The sequence below is a fragment of the Syngnathus floridae genome, chromosome 11, assembly GCF_059516105.1.
Source record: "Syngnathus floridae isolate MCC-2025c chromosome 11, RoL_Sflo_1.0, whole genome shotgun sequence".
In the NCBI taxonomy this organism is placed as follows: Eukaryota; Metazoa; Chordata; class Actinopteri; order Syngnathiformes; family Syngnathidae; genus Syngnathus; species Syngnathus floridae.
In genome coordinates, this window is record NC_142423.1 from 8,478,329 (window position 1) to 8,499,829 (window position 21,501).

General features: G+C 38.7%; 2 protein-coding genes across 8 annotated transcripts; one reads left to right on the plus strand and one right to left on the minus strand.

Annotated features, from left to right (window-relative positions):
• The first annotated feature begins 45 nt into the window (after positions 1 to 45).
• Positions 46 to 9,219, plus strand: LOC148390868 (protein FAM3C). 7 transcript variants are annotated; one of them, XM_088389179.1, is made up of 13 exons: positions 46 to 64; positions 164 to 220; positions 1,260 to 1,366; positions 1,437 to 1,524; positions 3,097 to 6,289; positions 6,376 to 6,471; positions 7,039 to 7,083; positions 7,465 to 7,579; positions 7,657 to 7,715; positions 8,522 to 8,572; positions 8,666 to 8,750; positions 8,851 to 8,977; positions 9,062 to 9,219. In XM_088389179.1, the coding sequence occupies exons 5-13, from the start codon at positions 6,208 to 6,210 to the stop codon at positions 9,146 to 9,148; spliced, it is 747 nt and encodes a 248-aa protein (XP_088245305.1). In that variant the 5' UTR covers positions 46 to 64; positions 164 to 220; positions 1,260 to 1,366; positions 1,437 to 1,524; positions 3,097 to 6,207; the 3' UTR covers positions 9,149 to 9,219. The 7 variants fall into 7 exon arrangements, with proteins under 7 accessions (XP_088245305.1, XP_088245304.1, XP_088245309.1 ...); XM_088389178.1 differs by lacking the exon at positions 46 to 64 and having other exon boundaries at positions 71 to 220; XM_088389183.1 differs by lacking the exon at positions 46 to 64 and having other exon boundaries at positions 71 to 220; positions 4,017 to 6,289.
• Positions 9,220 to 10,705: 1,486 nt separating this feature from the next.
• camk1a (calcium/calmodulin-dependent protein kinase Ia) lies at positions 10,706 to 21,337 on the minus strand. The gene is made up of 12 exons (XM_088389172.1): positions 21,179 to 21,337; positions 19,909 to 20,027; positions 17,377 to 17,508; positions 16,656 to 16,730; positions 15,392 to 15,530; positions 15,194 to 15,320; positions 14,876 to 14,951; positions 14,468 to 14,580; positions 14,316 to 14,394; positions 14,115 to 14,202; positions 13,875 to 14,037; positions 10,706 to 12,869 (listed from the first exon to the last, which is right to left on the minus strand). Exons 2-12 carry the CDS (start codon positions 19,992 to 19,994, stop codon positions 12,766 to 12,768), a joined length of 1,182 nt encoding a protein of 393 aa, XP_088245298.1. The 5' UTR covers positions 19,995 to 20,027; positions 21,179 to 21,337; the 3' UTR covers positions 10,706 to 12,765.
• Between the last annotated feature and the right edge of the window lie 164 nt (positions 21,338 to 21,501).

Consider the following 21,501-nt stretch of genomic DNA (forward strand, 5'->3'; position numbering starts at 1 on the left):
CGGGATAAACTTCACCTGCCAGGCAAAAAAAAAAAAAAGTGGGCGGGGCTGAGAGCGCCGACAGGTGAGTGCAATCCAGAAATACCCAACCGTTGCCAAACTAACAATGTGCCTGAGCAAAAGCACCACTTAAAGTCATAAAATATTTACTTTAATGTTGCAGGATGTAGCACCCTGGACTATTGAACCCCTGCTCTTTTTTTCTGCCGTCATCACACAGGTACGTAAAGACATCACACTGAACCTTTGTGACATAACAAAGTGCTTTGACCCGCCTTAGTACTAAAGATGAACTTCACGAAATGGCTGAGGTTGTAAGAAAATAAAGATTAAAGCAATAAACAAATCTGAGGTCATTTGATGCGCTCGGATATTCTACCATGCGTAAGTATTGTGAAAAATAACCTGCAGAAGCCAATTCCAAGAAATTATAAGTGTCTAAACAAATTATTTCATTTGTGGCTTGCATTGGGAAAAAAATAAGTTATTAAATGATGGGCAATTACATTGACAATTCACATGGACTCAACCCACTTCAGCCTCTAAAAATATAAAGCAAATTGCTATTGTATTTTTAATTTAATGGTCATTACGACATTTTCTTAGAATAGACATCTACTATTGACATTTGTAACATGATTAAATGATGTTCCCACTGGTTTCATCAAATGCGCCACAGTTTTACAACAATGTCAAGACCCCTTTGGTGTTGATTCACAGAACACTGACTTAAATCCTAGTGTTTACGATCCACAATCCATTTATTTAATATTACTAGTATTTGTAGGTTGGTGGGTATCAGTTGACATTTGGCAAAAACGGAACAGCTCGGGAAGCCATTCAAACACGCACACGTATATTATTTTTTTTCTACAGGTCTTCACATCACCACATCTCTCAAGCTTTGATATGACACAGGCTAGCGTAGCTCACTTGAGGCTTTCAGACGTCTTCCTCAGGGAGCTAAACACCTGCAAAAATAAAAAAGATGGCTTTAAGGATAGCCTGGAAACCTCCTTCAGGAATTCTGGGATTTTGGCTGAAAGCCTGTGAAAGCCTGTTTGAGGTGCAAACTGCCTGGAGAAGAAATTGCAGCTCTCTATTGGTCTTTTTACGTTTCACGCGTGTGTGTGAATCACTAACATTGTTGTCATATTTTTTTTTCCCTAGTTGCGCCACAAGCCATGAAGCAAGTGCTTGGCTTTATGTGGCCTTAAACTGCCTCATGGTTAAAATTGATTGGATTCATTTGTCTATAGGTTGGGATGATCCTTGACCCTGTAATCTTTGCTTTTGTGGCCTTTGTGTCAATGACGGCGTTGGCGTCTTTTGTCTTGGTTATCCGGACATTCTGCTTCCCACTCGGGTAAGTGTTTTGAACTTGTGTATTATTCAGTGTTATATAGTCTTAACTCACTCTGTGTCTAATTTTCCAGTGAGACCAACCATCAATACCTTTCGCTCAGACAGCTGAATGAGGAAAGTTTAGCAATGTCAGCAGAAGCACAATACAACTCAGATGAGGTGTGTGTATTTTGTTGCCAGAGGAGGCTAGAAATGTGTGAAACATTATTTAAAAGTGAAGTCAAGCCTCATTTTTTTTTTAAATTACTTCAAAGCGGGTTCACAGTTCTTGACACGAAATTACGATTAATATTGGAACTAGTTAAGGAACTAAATCTACCTGTTTTTATTTATCTCGAAGGGCAGCCATTTTTCAACGTGATTATTTGAGAAGAGCGACTGTGATGTCATTTTTGATTGACAAATTGACTCAAAGCATCTTCATTGTTTTACATTTACACACATAATAATAATAATGATAATTAGTTAGAATCCGTACATGGCATACAAAATGACAGTTGACTGCTTTACTGCGTCTGAAAATAACATTTCTCTGGAATGACAATAAAATTATAGTTAACCTATATTGTAGACCATACGTGCATAGGTAAAAATACATGTTTATTAATGATAATTCTATTTAAAAATCCTGTTGTAAATTAGGTGACTTATCAATTACAGACAATGGTAAAAACAGTTCTAGTTCCCTTTGTAAGCCTAAATCGCTGATGGAGTGGGGCGCAATTGAAAATCTCCCCTTGGGTGCCACATTGGTTAGGGCTGGCTATGTCCACATCCGACACTGTAAATATTCCTCACTCGACACTCTTGGGCGCACTCATTTTCAGGGTTCCCTGGGGGGTGGCTGGTGCAAGGCATAGGGATGCGACAGGCTGACCGGGCTTCAGCAAAATTGTGCTGTTTCCTGGCCCGGCATTTCTGCTCCTCTGCCCTGCCCGTCCTCTAGTTTTAATGTTAAAACACTCTTCGATTGTTTTTAATGCATCACATACATGCACGCTTGGTGGTGCTGTGTGGGGGCAAGCTGCAGGTCAGCAATGCCCGATCTCCTTCCCGTTTTCTCGCCATCAGCCTTTCCGGATTTTTTTGTTTAGTATTGGCTGGCCCCGTCGCTAGTGGGGATCATCTTGCAAGGGTCGAGGGAATCGAGGGCATCCCGACCTCACATTGCCCTCACAGCAACTGACGTGACGACTAACGTGCATGTTTGACAATGTCGGTCAAAAATGTTCATTTACGCACCTTGTGACATTCTTAACATAAACTTCTGATTGCATACAACATACACCCAACCAAGTCAGATACATATTTTTACTTTTATTGTACTCTATTTTTTTAAATTCTCAGTCTGACTTCATATTCTGTAAGTAAATGTCCATCAGAATATTCTCCAGATTCTTTATTCAGGACACAACAGTGACTACCTCAAAAAAAAAAGTGCGGTCCGAAAAGGGGTTAAGTAATTGGTTTTGACTTTCCAGTTACATGTGAGTTTGAATCGAAAAACGACGCTTCTAAAATCATAGAGTTTAGCCCCGCCCCTAAGACACTGATTGCTCTGGTCATTTTTTGGACCACTAGCATCGTATCATTTTGAAGCCTAACGAGATGGGACCGGTTAGATTACATGTCTGTATTCTCACGAGTCCCTTTGACATAATGCAAGATAATGCAGTCTCCGTTCCCACATCGAATGTAATTGGCTTCTTTTTTGTGTGTTGACCTTGACAGGATCTGCTGGAATAGCAGCCCAATGACTGCTGGAAGTGACCATGCCATGACTGCTAGAGCATTCTTAAAACATACTGACAGTTTAACCAAACCCCCTTCAACAAGTGTAAAACCTCAAATCTTTGCAAGGCGTATTTATATTCTCGTCTGTTATCTTGATCTTGACAAAATAAGCCGAGGTATTCTGTGCGTTTTGGCTAGACGACAACAGCACTGACAATTCAAATTGTTACCGACACAGCTGCACATGTGAAAAAAGCCATTTCTAGCTGATGCGATATCCTCTCACTGGTCATTTCTGACATGACACGAAATATAATAGACTTCAAGCAATGAATACCAAAAAAAAAAAGAGAAAAACACCATTTCACTCGCAACGCAGTAAAGGTCACTAATTGTTGCATGTGCATTTTCGTTTCTAACGGCAGGCTGAAAATGGCTGTTGAATATATACAACATTATGTTATAAAATAAGTGGCGTCACGTGGCCATTTGACATTTGGGATGTCTCAAACCCCGTAATTGACTTCTAAAAATAGTCCGCCTCTGTCTGCGAGTGGGCTGGCTTCCCTTTTCAAGCCTTATTTTCCTTTTTTCCTGCTTACATTAGCCGACTTGAAAAAAACGATCAATGTGACTGCAGAGTTTTTTCCAGAAGCCGAAATACACACGTGCCACAAAAGTAAACTCATATTTTAACATGTGGTATTGTGTGTGTCTAGTTTCTGGTAATGTTTGAATTTCAAACTCGTGTATCAACCCATAGCGATTGTTCTCATTAGAGAACAGCAGACATTCTGACAATACCTTATAAATTACACATGAAAGATTAAATGATTGACACATGTATTATACTGATGCTTACATGAACACATAAAACAAAACCCACAGTACCAATACCCTCTCTGTACCATTTATAGATTCAAACTCTGCACAGGAGGTCCTGGGCACATGGTCGAACCCAGAACATGGCTGTGAGGCAAATGTGCTAACCAATTGGTCACCGTGCTGCTTCTAAAGACTTTTGATTGTGTTGTTTTAGTCTTCCCCAAAAACATATTTATTAGAAAAAAATCCACAACAGAGCCAATTCTCTTGCCAATTGATGTAAATATCCTAATATTTTGAATGTGTTAATAGCAGTGCAAAGACGCCTTATGCTGGCCGTGCGCGGTATTACATCACTCGACCTTGTTCATGTATAATACCTCTTCCCTCACTGTCTCAGGCACACATTAGATGTAAAAGTTCTATATTATGGGACCTTGTGCTTTCTTGATTTACTGGCCTTTTCATTACTGTCGGTGTGTGTGTGTGCTTTACAAATATGTTTGTCATCAATACAAACGTAAGGGTTTATCTTGTTTTTTCATTTGTCTTCAAGTAGTGACTGTGAAGTCCTTTTATACCTAACCATAACATATTGGGGGAAAAAAAACGTTTGTTTTGTAATGTATTGAATCGAATATAGGACGAACGATTTTCAAATCATTAAATTGTAGTTTTATTTACATTGCACACTGATTAAACTTCAGTGGAATTTGAGCTTGTCGGCAGAATTTCTCCTTTTCACAGGAGAATGTTGCTTGGTGAGCACATAGATATTTCATAATTTGTCTTAAATCATGAATAAAATAATAAAAGAAAATATTATATAATAAAAATATTGAGCGCTTTAGAGACGACCTTCTATGCGAAGGCCAATATCAAAAGTTGGAAAATTGTGGAGGATTATAGTGATATGTCAAAGAAACATTCTTCTCAAACTCAGTGTGACAATTTTCTGTCAAGGCGAGAATCATATTCATTTTGTACAAGAGTGTATGAGGGCCACACCAGTGTAAGAGAAACAACCTTTGTAATATTATGAATCGGGAAGAAAAAATCCTTGGAAATGAAATTTCGCCGAAGGTATGATAAATAAAGAAATTATTCTCACATTCTTTCAGGCTGTTGTGTTGCTTCCGTCTGGTGATTCTTAGTGTAAGAAAAAAGAATTGCACCTTAAACCTCCTAAGGTTGAATCCTTTGCTTTTTTGTTTTCGTCACCTTTATTTCCATAAAAAAAAAGAATAAATGTATATCTGTTTCCGTTCTAGTTTAATTAAAACGTCATAATTTGTAAGATTCCAATCGTGTGAATTAGTTTTTAGAATCTTTTTTTCTTTTTTTAACTTTATTCTGGTAATTATGTGATTTTTGCTTTTGAATTAGGGGTGTGTAGACCTTTTCTTTGCACCGCACAAACGAAGCTTCACAACAGGCAGCCTATCAGAGAAGTGTCGCAAAGTAAGCCACAATAAAATGATAAAAGTAGAGAAATGACATCAAAACTGCTACAAAAGATTATAATTATTGGTCTGTGTGGCACAAATACAGAAACATCTTAATTTTATTATCGGAGTGTAACCTTAAATGTTAAACTCTTGGGCTAATCATGCTTTCTTCTAGCACTGCAATGCCAATTTATACAGACAGCCCTGTTATTAACACAATTTAACAGTGTGCACTAAACACATCATTCGAGCTGCACATGGGTGCATTGTTCTGACTTTTATCAAGTAGCAATTTCATTTTGTAGACCACAACAATTTGATTTTGTGGAGAAAATAACCCACATGAAGTAAACATACACAGCAAAGAAGAATGATCATCATCACTCTTATTTATTCATTGATTGTGCCTTCTTGTTTTATTTTTTTCTTGTGTTGTTTACTTGGTTGTACATTGTAAACTGTCTCGTCACCGTGGGATAGTGGGAACGTAATTTCGATCTCTGTGTGTCATGGCATGTGAAGAAATTGACAATAAAGCAGACTTTGATTTTTTTTTACTTTGTTCTTATCGTTTTGTTTTATGACAGCGGGTTGTGGCTTTTGTGTGTATACAAACAAGCTTTTGTTTACTTTAAACTCTATCACTGACCTGTGAATGGATGCCGTCCCATATTTGACATTGTGGGTGGGAGAAACTTGATGGCTGTGTTCTCCATGGGTGTGGACCCATACAATGTCACATCCTGCTTACTCTCCCAACACAAGGACGAGCACTGTTGCACATCCAAAGGTCCTTCTCATGCATATGCGTGGCCAGGCAGCCTGAACGAATGACATGACACCAAGCAGCTGTGTTGCTGACAGCAAATACATCAGAAACAGAACGGACTCATTTGTCGCTGACATGAAGCTTCGAGGTGAGCTTTTGATTGCTGATGTACTATATATTTCACAGCCCACATGCTGCGTTGACTAACATCCTCTTGCTCTTTGTGGTTGACAGTTGCTCCCTACGCTGCTGTAATTGTTGTTTTTGTGGTCGTATGGGCCATCTCGCACGACTACGTAGGCATTCGGCAGAGAGCAAGAGATCTTCTGGGTGAGCTTCATGTTTCCAGAGCCTTTGTGATCTCCACATTTCACCCAAATTAAATGTTCCATTTAAATTCATATGCTTTATTTTAAGTGGTATTAGATGTCATGCTGTTAGATGTTTTAACATATTTTTTCAATAAATTCACAGCGTAAAATGTTATGCAATCAGCAAAATATGTGAACTCGATGACAGGGTGGACATTTCTGGTTATTAGCATTTAATGAGCATCTTCACTTAATTACCAACATGTTTCGATTATCAAGCTATTGATTTTTTGATATTGACTGTATTGATTAAGAAATATGTTTTAATTTCTAAAAAAATTAAATCTCTATTTCACAATGAAAGGGTGGACAAGTTAAGGTTGACAACATCCAATTATACACTCACAATATGATGAAAACGAAAACTACACATCATAAGCGTAGATACTTGTTTGAGACAGACGAACATGGCTGACTAAGCGATTGTGTTAAAGGAACCAAAGGCACTTTATATTGTTAATTGATACATATCATATTTTTGTCATGCCTTATTGAGTTCATGTTTTTTGTCTTCTTTCTGTTGCAGGAATGGAAAGTGCAGCACAATTCAAACTAAAAAAATTCCAGTCAAGTGAGCAGTATGAAGTTTGTTAATTTTGGCAATCTCATACTCTTGTGAAATTGCACATTTTTCTCCCAGAATAACTTTTAAAAAACACTTTAATGAAATTACAACTGTATTTTTTTAACCTAAATTTGCTCACACTTTTTCTCGTAAAAGTACAACTACTAAAAAGATTGTAGCTTTTCTTGTAATATTCTCGTAAAAGTACAACTACTAAAAAGATTGTAGCTTTTCTTGTAATATTCAAACAATATTTTCGCAGTTCTTCCTTTTTCCGCTAATTTCAACTATTCTTGTAAAAAATGCAATAAGTTATTATATTTTATCTGTTCTAATTTTTTTTTTTGTTTTCTTGATCTTAATAAATATATTTTGTAAATATTGCAGTAACCCCTCCAGCATGCAACCTCTCCAGAAATTGCCCACCCGATCACTTTGCGATACACATGCAGAGTGGAGCAGCTAACGTTGTCGGGCCCAAGATCTGTTTCGATGGCAAAATGTAAGTTCACCTGTACGCAAGAACCATTTGTGCAAACCTCTAACCCTTCATGTTCTTTATGTACTCCACGTCTGCAGCATCATGAGCCACGTACTGAACAACGTCGGACCTGGACTCAATATTGTTGTTGTAAACAGTGAGTAATAATCAAAATATTTACAAATACAGTAATTTGTATTAGTGATTTCATTTTGTTTACTTTTGTGTTGTCCATATCAGATCCAGTATTTCTCACTCGCATTGTAGATGAAATTAGAAAAGATTAAAAAAAAACAGCTATAGTAAAGTAGGCATTCATTGGTTCTTGAAAACATTTCATCTTTTATCCAAAAGGCTTCCTCAGTTCAGAATCTTACATGTTGAATTCCGCTATTTAGGGTTAGGAATTGATTTAGGATTAAAGGCAGGGAAATGTCTTTTTCACAAACAGTCAATTCAAAATGTTACCATGTCTGAAAATCTTTTGTTAAGTTACTGATTTTTTATTTTTTTTAATACATCTGACCCTTGTGTATTGAGCAGAAGTCAGAGGTTATGCCTGATAAGCACACGCTTCACCTCCGGGTTGAACTGCATGGACTCAATTTTCAAAGACTCTTCATCTTTTTTTTTTTTTTTTAAATCTTGCAAGAGCCCTCTTAATGTTTACGTGGGTAGATGTTTTTTTGCGTTTTTACTGATTGAACTTTGAATATATTTTCGTCAGTGATTTCTATGTTGTTTACTTCTGTCGACATTTTTTCTTCATCAAGCAAAGTGATTTAAATTTTGATGCATACTGTTGAAATAACGGCTGACAAATGAGGGATGGAAAATGAGAAGGTAAAACATGCTCATTTTAATTGAGCGAACATTACATGCATATGCCGAAGATGATACGATGATGAATGCAAGCTGGCAAAGATGTTAAACACGTCTGCGTGTTTGTTTGTTTCATCTCAGGTGAGAACGGAGCTGTGGACAGATGTGGCTATCTGAATATGATAGATGGCGGTAGGGACGGTGTTTTGGAAATCTTTTTCACAAAGATGATTCATTTCCATTTTTTTTTTTTTTAATTTAATCCGACTTTCTCGGCTGCCAAAGTCCCAGAGGACATCATGGCGTACCTGAAAGAGATTAAACCAGGAGAGATTGTCATTGTGGCCTCCTTTGACGACGCGACAACAAAGTAGGTCCAATTCCCAGACACTCATCCACTAAAATGATTTCCCGCTCCACAAAAATCACCTTTCATTTTTTTTCTTCTCCACTTCACTTCTCGATGGCAGGATGACAAAAGAAATGAGGGAGATTTTTGTCGGGATGGGCAGCGCTTTGATCGAGTCCGTACGTTACCGTGACAACTGGGTCTTTGCGGGAAGAGGCAGGGCGGCAAGCAGAAGCTCCTTTGAGAAGGTCAGTGACCCCGCTCTCATTGCTTCTATTTATGCACGTTGAAAGACGCAGTTCTGACAAGTCAACGTCTCCTCGGCTGTTCAGCGATCTGCTAATGACAACGCAAGCAACCTTTATGACGGATGGCCCGTGGCGGTGGAGGTGGGCGGCTGTTTCCCCAGAAGCTCTTAAAAAACATTTCTCATAAACACAATCATAGGAATACATTTTAATATGAAAATAAATGTTTTGCACTTACCGTTTACTGGCTTAAAGCGAATATTGGACTTTTTCCCCCTCCTTTTCTGAAACTATTTGCATTATCTTCATAACAAGTCCAGGTCAATATCACTTGCAAGTGCCTTTGGCAACCTCATCAGAATCACTTAGTCATCATGCAAATGGAGCAGAATAATGAAACTCTGAGGTCTTATTAAAGTGGCCAAACTATTGCACATGTACCAGTATAATCAGAAGTTCTCTAAAATTAGTTCCTTTTTTATATATATGATTTCTTTATACTACGCTTGATCAACATGGTTTCATTATCTGCAAAGTATTTGATGATATGAGTGATATTGTCTTTCACAATAACGCTCTCATTCCTTTTTTATATACTAAGGGATTAACTATCCAAGTGAGACAACACTTGAGACGTCTCAGTCCTCATTTGCACAATAGACAAACTTCAGTGAACTGCAAATTCCCACTTGCAAACTGTGCGAAAAAATTGTGTCAGAGTGCAAATGAGTAAACACTAAAGACGTGTAAATTAACCTACTACATATTTCATCAGCGGATTCCTTTTTATGTGTTATATGACAAACATAAATTTAAACTCTCGCCTTTACCTCGAAATCGAAAATCGAACCTCTGCGAATGCAAATGATTGACAGCTCATCGATCACACCTTCTGTCTCTGGTTAGTTTTCCTTTTCCAGCAAACAGTTTTCCCTTTTTTAAAAAAAAAATAACTGTAAACGGACACATTTGCATGCCATACTTTTCAGGTCTTTTTTAATATGGCTGTGCACAAATGCAGATTATTTTTTTAAATCTACATTTGATTAGTATCACAGTGTAGTTAATACCTGTTGCAATACCTGTTGTCTATTTTCCACCATTTACAATTCATCAGACTGTCAAATTACCTTGCAGGGTAACTAACTGCGCTGTCATTATACACCTGTGAGGCTTCTTACTGCGAGGAAGCATGGTGTCGCCCATTAAGCCGCCGCTGCAATCCATAAAGTGCGTTATAATGATTAATATTGTTGTCATTATCAAAACGTGACAGGTGACTTTTTTTTGCATGTTTTTCTCATGGAGAAAACAGGGAGGGTATGTCATACAAGTTCCAGGACTAGATGTATTTCAAATCTAAACTACGAGTTTTATTAAGTATAATTAATAAAAACGTTTGATTGTATTTATTTAATAAATATTATTGTACAAAATATTCGTTTCATATACTGTATTAGATACTGCAGTTATATTGGATGCTGTTCCGTAATTCGCCAGCCAGGGGCAGTGTTGACACTTTGGACAGCATTTTCTCCACTTTACACTTGTAACTGGGGGTTCACTAATACACACAATAATAAGCATATTGTCAAATACTTTACTGACAGAGTCAGGTTAAACTAAATTCACAAGTTATAAATTTAGATGCGAAATAAATAAAGTTCCATTGAAAATCTTTGCATTCATATTTGTGCTAATGCAACACAGTGACAGAAGACAAACACAATGCATAGACAAGGAAGATGTATTCCATTTCCTGCTTTCAGTGGGTACAAATTGTATTCTCCTACATTTTGTTCAATAACCCATGATGCATTGCATCCATACATTTGTAGCTCAAAACAGCTTTACAAAAAAAGGATATACAATATATATTATATATATTTATATTTACAGTGCTTCTTTTTTTATGTATTTTGGACGTCTTTGGATGGATAAAACAAGCATAAACAACATGTATTGATATTGTATATCAAAGTGGTCCAAAGATGGCTATTTGACATTGAATGAAGCCCTTCACACATGTTTTGCATATTTTCCACAAATTGTAGAAATACAGAGTGATTGCTTTCTTTTTTTTCTTTTTTTTTACTGCACAATATGGTTAACCTGTTTGAAGTATGGGTCAACATACAAAAACATGATTCGATACAGCCTAATTTGATGATCGCGTGACTCAAGGAAAGATTTATTTCACCATCCCCAAGTTGTTGTCTTCCTCTTTTCTGTCTGAGAATCACATCCATCTTTCTTTTTCTCAGTCACACACTAAAAAAGATGTATGTGCACTCAGGCATTTTGACTTCATGAGTATGGCTTTGGGACCGCAGCACATGTGATTTTTTCCCTTTTATCCTTTTTTTTCCCCTTAAACTCATTTGTTTTGTAGTTGGCACTTTTGTCCAACCAAGATATGTATTTTTTTTTCATTGTTACACATGACAGGGAACTTTGAGATGAATAAGACATGGACAAAAGTAAGGAGACACATATTCATATGGTAATGATTCATCTTTCCTCATCTCCTTTGAGCATTTATCTCAACACAAAAGAAATCAGGACGTTACAACCTCCAACTTCACAATTAGAGTTCTTGCAAAAGCCTGAGAAAATCTCATAATGTCTTCTATTTCCACTTCTTGTGTGATGTGTCCCAATACGTTTGTCCATTTAGTACTTAACACATGAATAGACTTTAAAAAAAAAAAACGTCAAACAAAACGTCCACTGTGCTGTGTTTTTGTACTTTGTCAACATTACTTTTGGTGTTACTCACTTCACATTATATAGCTCAAAAGAATTACAGAAGTACATCATTGTCAATACAACAGAGTAGTAATAATAATAATCATCATATTCATTATCATTGTCATGTGTGTATACTAATTGATCATCATTTATGTAAACATATTTAATTAACCAGGTCATGCAAACAGTAGACCGACTTTCCACTAGAGGTTGCACAGCACAGAGCAGGCGAAGCGCCCACACTGAGACCCCGGGAAGTAATGAGCAAAATGTTTTTTATTTTATCATTTATTTTATATATGATGAGACTTTTTTTTCTTTTTAATTTCGTCCAGGGTGTGCTTGGCCTTTTAGTATAGAAAATGGATGCATTGGTGTTTTGGGGCTTTTCCACCTAGGCTGTTTGGCCCATTCCAAAAAATCATGAAAGATAATCTCATGAGGGGGATCTCAGTGTGAGCCTTTAATAACAGAACAGCCATAAAACGAACCCAAAAAATAGAATCTTCATTATTTCCACCTTCCCCCAATATCATGCATACACTTTCAGGTCAGCACGGCTTGTCACCAACCCAGTCTGAGCCAGAGCAAAGAGAGACTTCCTTTCAATCGTTTAACTTCAAAGCTGTGATTCGGTTCACGCTACAGGCAAGTACGACCCAGATTTTTTTTTTCCTTAATGACAGTCTTGACTTATTGACGTTTTGAACTCACATGTCCAACTATTTAATCTTTCAATACATTTTGCAGTCAGTAGCAAAATTCATAAGTGATCCATGCATTCAGTCATTAGCTCTCCCTTGTGGAGACATAAAAGAAAACGTGGATTCAGGGATGGGAATGAAAGAAGCCAAAACAAGCAGATGACCTTTAGGTAAACTGGGTAGATGTGACAACTAAGCAAACAATGTCATAAGGGTACCATCTCAGGTCTTTTGATCACTAATCTGCATTCTGAGCCAGACTGGGTGGGCAGCAGCTCTCTGTGCACTCCACAGGGTCTCAATATTATCATTTAGCAAAAGATGAGGTTGTGGTCAGATGCGACTGGCCGGCCTGCAGCAGTATGTGCAGCTCCTCAGGCTGTCTCGGTCAGTGCTGCCCTCTGCGCTTCCACGGCGGTCATCGCTGTAGTGCGACACTAGATGTGACGAGATGGCATATACATGCTTATTCATTCCAGTAATTCCAACAGACCACAGTTGGTGGCAGTATTGCACTTCCTATTGCCTTGCCAAAGGGCAGTGGGAGGCTGAAAGCAATGATCGAAATTTACAACTTCATTTGTATTAGTTCCTTTCACTCATATTAATTTGTGATTTCCTTGGCTGCACTGCATCCTGTGTGCGTATTAGAATTGTTTTGTCCAATCAGATTTCAATTTAAATATGCTGCCATGGCAATCTAATCTGTCCAGGACCTTCAGAGTCACTAGAACTGTCTGATCACATTTCAAAGTGATCACAGAATGCATAATAACATCAACAATCTTCTATCCTCTGATTGGTCAGTCAGAGCACGCCAGGTTTGCCATGAAATTCTTGTTTTATTGAGAAATGCAAGTTAACTTGTGATTTTTTTTTTTATGCCGAATCATGCACATGGCACGGTTTTGTGCTTTTCTTGCATTTATAAAAAAAATATATCTTTAATATAATATAGGTGTTTTTATTTATATGGGGTGTAATCTAAAATTAGAATAACTGGAAGCCAATCGGGCTCACAGAACAGAGTGTGTTTGACTATGGAGGTGACGCTTTACTTATTCATCCATTGAGGACAATTGAGCAGGGTAAACAGAATAAAGTCCATAATTAAAAAATAGATTACCACGTTAATGACCCTTGATCCGTCGCATCCCATCAGCTTTGAATTATTGAGTTGTTTCGGGTTTAGAGTGACAATATTGTGAGCTGACAGCTCGTAACTGTGCGTTCATTAATTTGCTGTTTTACTGCAGTAAGCAATGGCTTTTCTGTCACATTTAATGGAGCGATCCGTAATTACAAATAGGCAAGTAAGGCTTTCTTATATGGTGGTGCTCGAAGATGAGTTTATCGTGCCATTTTCACCATCGTAAACCACGTGTCGAGATGTATGCGTTGCAAAACCATGATAAATGTTTCGAGCGCTTGTGCAAACTCACAACTCTCGTTCTCTCCATTCCCCACTTCATCTTCTTCTTCCTCCTCGGGCAGCAGGAGTCCATGGCAGGGACTGGTGGGAGTTATCTGACTGGGCCCCTCCACGCTGGTGCCCAGCTGCAACCTGCGCATGTGGCGGACCACTGCCGTGGCGTTGAACGCTTGCTGCGTTGGATGAAGAAAGTAGGTAAAGTAAGGAAGAGCAAACACTGATCACGTTGTCCTTCTAGCAAATCACCAACCTTCCACTTGCTTTTGGCAAAGTTCTTCTTGATTTGAGCACTGACAGATTCATGGATGTTCTTGTCCAGGGCGGTGTCTCCACAGATCCTGGGTAAGTGACACATTGTTTTTAATCTGTTGTCCAGTCAGGATTGTGTAAATATGCAAATGAGCTACCCTGACAATAAATAGCAAATCAGTTCATGAGAAATGGTTCCTACCATGGGTGCTGAAGGGCCTGTTCACATGTGTATCTTTTCAAAGAATCTTTTTCCATCATGTGGCAGATGAAGTCTTTGGCTATGAAAGAAAGTTATGTTGTTAATGAAGTATTTTCTGATTCGTGTAATCTGGATGTTAATGTTAGGGGTACCTGATTCGGAGATATCGTCCCAGTACGGAGAGTCAAATTCATACTCCGCTTTCAGGATTTGTTCAAATAACTTGGCGTCATTCTCGTCGTAAAATGGAGGATACCCGCAAAGTCTGAGGGTATGTTTACAAAAAAAATATACATTTATATACATTTGGTACAATAAAGGTGCTGCAACATTTCAGAATCAAATCAAATTGTTACATTTTGAAATTGTCACATTTAAATCTATAAATCGTACAGATTTTTTAACAATTTCCACCCAATCCAGAATAAAACTGTTACGCTTATTCATGACATTTGCTTTTAATGTAGTCAGCTCACTATTTTGCCGTATGTATTAGCATGCCATGTATTGTTTGGGCCGCTTTGTTTCGACAAATGATTTTAGATTTTATTCAAACTCACAGAATATAAGAAATGACTCCTATGGACCAGCAATCGACTGCTTTGCTGTACGGTTTCTGGGCCAGCACCTCGGGAGCTGATCAACACATGTAAAAGCATAGCATCGGTGAGGATAGCACACAAAGTCATCTTGACCTTGGCGTGCTGCCGGGTCACGTTAAACACGGTGGAGAGTACTTATAGATCGCTTACACTTGACTTAGTAGTGGATGAGAGAGCCTCTCACGAGGCAATGTGCACGAGAGGATGTCAGCTGAGCCAGCGAGTGCTGAGCAAACAAAAGTGAGGAGTGGCTCACCCGGGAAATAAATGCCTCACCCACATATCCGGGAGTCCCGCAGGCTGTGGACATAACGCTGCCTGCTCCTTCAATTTTGGACAGGCCAAAGTCACTGATCATGATCTTCGAGTCTTCGTCCATGCTGTAATATAACAGATTCTCCGGCTGCAAATATAGGTATTATTAGAGCAAATACGCAGATTGCAGACTGCCAAATTGATCTTTTTCCATCCTACCTTCAGGTCTCTGTGCACAATTCCCATATCGTGAAGATATTTGACCGCATCCAAAATCTGGTGGATGAGCTGGCTGGCATCTCTCTCAGTGTAGAAGCCCTTCTCCACAATCCTGTCAAACAGCTCGCCGCCTGACACACTGCGTGACAAAAGTGAAGCTGATTATAATTATAACTGAGTGACAGGCTGTGGTTGGTATTGATGCTGAAGGCAAAAATGACAAGCTGACAAGTTGGACGCAAATGGCTCCTAAACAGCCTTGAGGAATTCTACTTCACTGTAGCATGTCATCTGCAAACATCTGTTTAGTATTGATGTTCAAGAGAAATATGACGATTTGGTGCTGGTCTTGAGCCACTTTTGTTACTGTTGTTTTTGTTGCTCAAGAACGTGGCTTGATGAACTCTATTTCAGGTACCACGGATATATTTTTATGCCATCGAACCACTTGTGTTCAGTGCCTTGAGATCACATACCATCCTCAAGACTCTATTTTCTCACTTGTATTAAACAAGCCAAGGAAGCCCCCTTAATTGCCACCTTTGTTTCTTAAGCTTCTAAATACAAGTGGCTTGAGAGTAGAGCTTTGAGGAACTCCTGTGTAAGGTTTAGACATCTCTAAACTATAATTTGTGTTCATTTTAATGAAAAATGACAAGTGTAGGTCCTCAAGGCCTTGAACCTATACATTGACATGTAGAATTTAACTTTTCAAGCACCAGCTATAGTTGGTACTGACGATCACATAAACATTTTTTAAAAAATGTGTTAAAACAAAAGTCTCAAGATCAGAGCCTTGAGGAACTCCCCTTGTCATTGTTATTTTCCTCAAACAAAATAATGTTATCATTAAACATTTAAACATGCTATTTTTCTGTCAAAGTGAGAATATCAAACTTTTCTGCTTGATTTTGAACACATTGACACATTTATCACATACTGAAAGTCTACTTGGACAGTAAATGTGGCACTTTGGCACCAGTTATAGTGAAGAATGTCCAACAACTTGAATAGCGTCTCTTTGCATTAAAAAAAATCTGCTGCTGCTGCTGAGAGGTTTGAATATTTCATTTAGAATAGACAGTATGCTGCGTGTGCTGCATAACATAAGAGCAGAACATCATTTTACAAGAACAGGTTTGTAGAAAGTAATAAAACCTCACCAAAAAAATGAAACATCTGCCTTTTATCTTAAATTGCCCCCCCCCGCCTTCGCCAATTCTAATTCCACTTTATCAGCTCTCAAATTGAAAAGAGAACTCACAGCTGCATGACGAGGTACAGATGAGACGTGCTTTCAAAGATGTCCTCCAACGAGACGATGTTAGCGTGCTTGATTCTGAAAATGTCGAGAGAGCATAATTACTATATAGAACATTCCGTCACCAGATGGCATTATTGTTGCGTTATGTCACTATGAGAATGCCTCGCGAGTGTAAAATAACGCAAGGACAGCGTTGAGCTGATGAATATGCTACTCGGAGCAGATTTTAAAATGACGGCAAGTGTAAAAAAAAATAAAAAAATACAGCGTGAAGCATCCAGCAGGGCATCGCATGTCAACATCTCACTTTAACACTATGACAGATGATGGAGGATATCGCAGGCTGAGCAACTGCTCTCTTTCCCAGATTGTTTTTTTTTCTCCTCGTAATGCTCTTTTATTGGCTTAATAGTGACTTCGAATTTCAGTCTATAGCAGCCACCTTCACTTCTTCTCCTCCCCTTTACGTCTTCTTCTCTTCAATACATTGCTGCAGGGAACTCCACACCATCTCCGCCTCTGTGTGCTGTTGCCCTGGCAACAGGGACACTAAAAATAGGTTTATCTTCTTTACTCCTGACATTTCCGGTGCACAATCCTACTGTTTCTACTGACACCATGCATTCGGTGGCCCATCCACTTGACCTCCTGCGTATAATCTGCCTGAGGTTAAACTCTTCTACCGGACAACAGGAGGGATTTTTGGGGATGGTCAGCTCACCTGTGCAGTACTGCGATCTCATTCTCTATATTGTTCTCTTTGCCTTCCAGAGCTTTCTTGGGGATGCATTTGATAGCCACCAGCCTCTGTGTCCTCTTCTCCTCGGCGAGAAGCACCTCCGAGAAAGCTCCCCTGGGCAAAAAAAAAATGTAGTGGCCATATGAAGGAAGATTAGAGAGAGATAAGTGATTACAGAGTTAATTCTGATCATACTGTATTGATTTCACAAACGCTTGACATTCGTTAGATTGGTATTAGAAGATTTCACATGTCAAAGCATAATGTCATGTGTAATAATGTCAGCTATATGTAATGTCAAGTTTACAGCAATATCAGGTCAAATATGATTAAAGAAAAGTTAAAAAATAGCGGTACAAAATCTAAAGGCCTCTGCTCGGAGGGTAAAAAAAAGTGTCAGAAAAAAAACTATAAAAATGTTAATAAGAGATTGCTTAAGGTGGCCCTAAAAACATTTTGCTGCTGGATTCGACATATATAATATGAAATCTATTTTTACTTGAAAATCAACTAAAAGTCACTCATCTGTAACCATTTTCAAAATATCCTATTTATGGCAGCAAGATGTACCTCTTACCAGAGTGACATGCTAGTTTACTTTAGCAAGATACCGTGAGCTGAATTAGATTAACTTCGTGGCAAGTAATGAGATGATTCAACAAATAATCAGCACCCTTTGGTGATAAGCATCTGGATGTATTTTTTTTATGTGGTGTGTGTGTTAGTGATTGGATGAATAATTCAAAGTGATTACATGACAGAGAAGAGAAAGGTTCAAAAGTTGAGGCCACAAAACTTACGTGCAGACGCTTACAAGAACAGCAGCTGGTTTTAAAAAAACTGAAAAGAAAAAAAAAGATGCTATCTTTAACCTGTTCAATAATAGATACCGCAAATGTAGCGTGGCTGTTTTCCAAACGACACCAGACTGCATTATGCATTACAGTGAGGGGGAGACTGGCATGTATTTACACAGGAGCGTGGGGGAGAGCACAGGAGGAGGCCATAAACATTGTTAGAGACCGCAGGGATGCCGTGAGACGGAAAAGGGCGGCGAGTGACCATTGGGAGTACGAAGAAAAAAAAATTCTCCTCGTATGTTGATCCCAGAATGAAAGGTCATGTGCACAAAACCCAATATTAGTCAGTGACTCTCGTAAATGGGAGCCTAGAGAGCATGTGCGCAGTCACACACTGCTACTGTTGCTGTGAGACACATGTAATTAAGCATCCACTAGCTCATTCCTCCTTGGAGACATTGCTCTCTGTGGGTTTGCTGCTGAGCACTACGTACTGAGATTTAACCAAGAGCTTTTCCATGCATGGCTAAAGAGAAGCATAAATAATGTTGATCATTTTGCTGTGTAAACTCGATCAATACCATCCTAAACTGCATTCTGCATCGTAAGGTTGTAGTCTGCTATAAGTATCCATGTGTGTATTGCTGTGTCCAGCTTTAAACTCAAAATGTTTACGCTAACTGTGTATTATTGCATTCTGCATTTATATTCTCAAGGTCGTGTATTTATTTCAGTCTACTAGGGACACTATCAAAAGTGTTTCTTTTATATTGAGAAATTCAGATTCTTTTACAATTGAATATAAATGAAAACACAGAGTTTCATAACTAACTACCTAACTACCTAACTACCTAACTACCTAACTAACTAACTAACTAACTAACTGACTGACTGACTGACTGACTGACTACATATGTTACAATTAAAATTGACCAGCTAACTAACTGCTAACCAACCAACCAACCAACCAACCAACCAACTAACTAACTAACTAACTAACTAACTAACTAACTACCTAACTAACTAACTAACTAACTAACTACCTGACCACATATGTTACCAATTAAAATTAACCACCAAACTTACTGCTAATAGACTCGCTGCCATGACAACCAGTGATGCTAACTGAAGTGACTGACTATCCCTTTTAAATAACCAACAGTTTATACTAACAAACTGAGTGAGTCTCCTAAGTACAGTTTATTAATTGTATTGACTTGAGCACACTTTTTGTTGATGGCTCACAGGGCTCCAAGCCAAAGTGAGACACGAGCGGGGTTGTAACACTCCTGATCGTGCATTATGTCTGTTGAGTGCAGTGTGCTCTTGTGACGAAGAACTCGAGCGTCTTTTCTGTCACATCCTCTTGAATGAGGACACTTCGTCCTGACGCTCGACAAAGCCTCAAACTGTGAGGATTAGCCAGAATTGAATATTTCAACATAAATCAATTAACCTCGTACGCTGAATTCCTGTAAGAGCTTCTCTGTAATCGTCTCTCCGAGCCTATAAGGAGCTTTTCATCTGCGACTTTATGCCAGGTCCGGCATCAGTGACAATTGACTACAAATACAATCTATATTATATAACCCAGAATAATATTTCGGTAATTTACACAGCTCTAGTCACTTGTACAACACTAACCACTAGACGAGTTTAAAGCTACAGTGTCCCACTTTTCAGCCATTGCTATGACAGGGCCACTCCAACTTACGTCCCCAGCACTTCTTTGAAGTCATAATGCTCTTTAATGTCGGACGTCTTCTTCTTCCACCCATTGCCGTCCTCTCCTAAAGGCATCCTGTCGCACTGATGGGATTCGCCACACTCCAGCTGAGAGGAGACGAGACAAACAGCACGCACAATTCATTTGTTAGCCCTCACCAAAACAAAACACATGCTGAAAAGCTGACTTTTTGTCACAAACTATGCAAAAGCATTAAGGCATAAGTTGGAATATGTTTTTATTATTTACTTGAATACTGCTGTGGCATACAATGTCCATAATTATATTTTAGAGATGCTGCTGCACAGTCTGCAAAAATAGATCCAGTACTTCCCTTAGCCTGATGTGATTAATGCTTAGTGCAGCTCATGTTTGACTCCACTGAATGACAATGAGACAACACCATTAATCTATTTTCAATCACGCTTGTCCTCATTATGGTCAAGTAAACTGGAGCCCAGCTCACTTTGGGTGAGAAAAGCGGGGGTACACCCTGGACTGGTCTCCAGCCAATCGCTGGGCATATTTACTCAACCGTTCACACCAAGTGAAATTTTAAGTGTTCATTTAACCAAACATGCATTTTTTTTGGGCAATGTGGGAAGAAGATAAGTGTATGCAAAGAACAAAAGCAGGGGGAGAACATGCAAACTCTTCATGGGCTGTGATTCAAGCCGTCAACATGACAACTGGCCACCATCTTTGTGGAATTTTAAAAATTACTAAAAACTCCAAATTCAGTTTAAAATTCAGTTTGCTGTTGATGAGCAACAGCAAAGATGGCAGCGTTTTATCACAATTTGCATCCCTGAAAAAAATTTGCAGCCTTATCTGCTGACAGGCAGCCTGAATAATCGCTTGGAAGTAGGTCAAACAAGACCAGTTACAAAAAGGAGGCATAGAATAAGAAGCAAAATAAAATGTAAAGAATAACATCACTTGCATGGTCAAGAGAGGAGTTGATGACACCAGTGGAAGCTTTTAAAGATATGTCAGTGCAAAATTTGTAGCTAATACACTCATAAATATGTTCTCAAAAAATGAATTTTAAACAGAGAGACATTTTTGGTCCAAATTAAAATTGTGCTTGCGAGCGTGCATGAAACCACTGTGGGTGTACTGCACCACTCAAGGATGTGACACGCAAAGCAAGACTGCATCGTTAGGTTCATTCACAAGGGTGTCATGCACGGACACTTTATAATTTGCGCATTCATGAGAGCCATGGAAATCAATGCGTTGAAGGAATAAAACATACCTAAATGGTGATTTGTGCCCGAGGTTGTGCGCTCCTTGCCTTCAAGAGAGATGAGCTGCTGCTGCTGCTGCTGTTGCTGCTGTTGGCCGGGCTTGTGCGCAGCGCTGCCGCTCCGTTTGTGCTCCCCCTGACGTCAAAGATACGCACGTCCGTAGACGTAGTGCAGCAGCATGAAAACGATTTGGATGGGAGGGAAAAGGGATATAATATAATGTCCATTAAAAAAAAGAGCTATATTACACTTGCAAATGCCGTTTGTAAATTAAATCACGTAAGGAAACATTTCAAAAAGAAATCATGAATCATTTAATAAAGCTATTTTA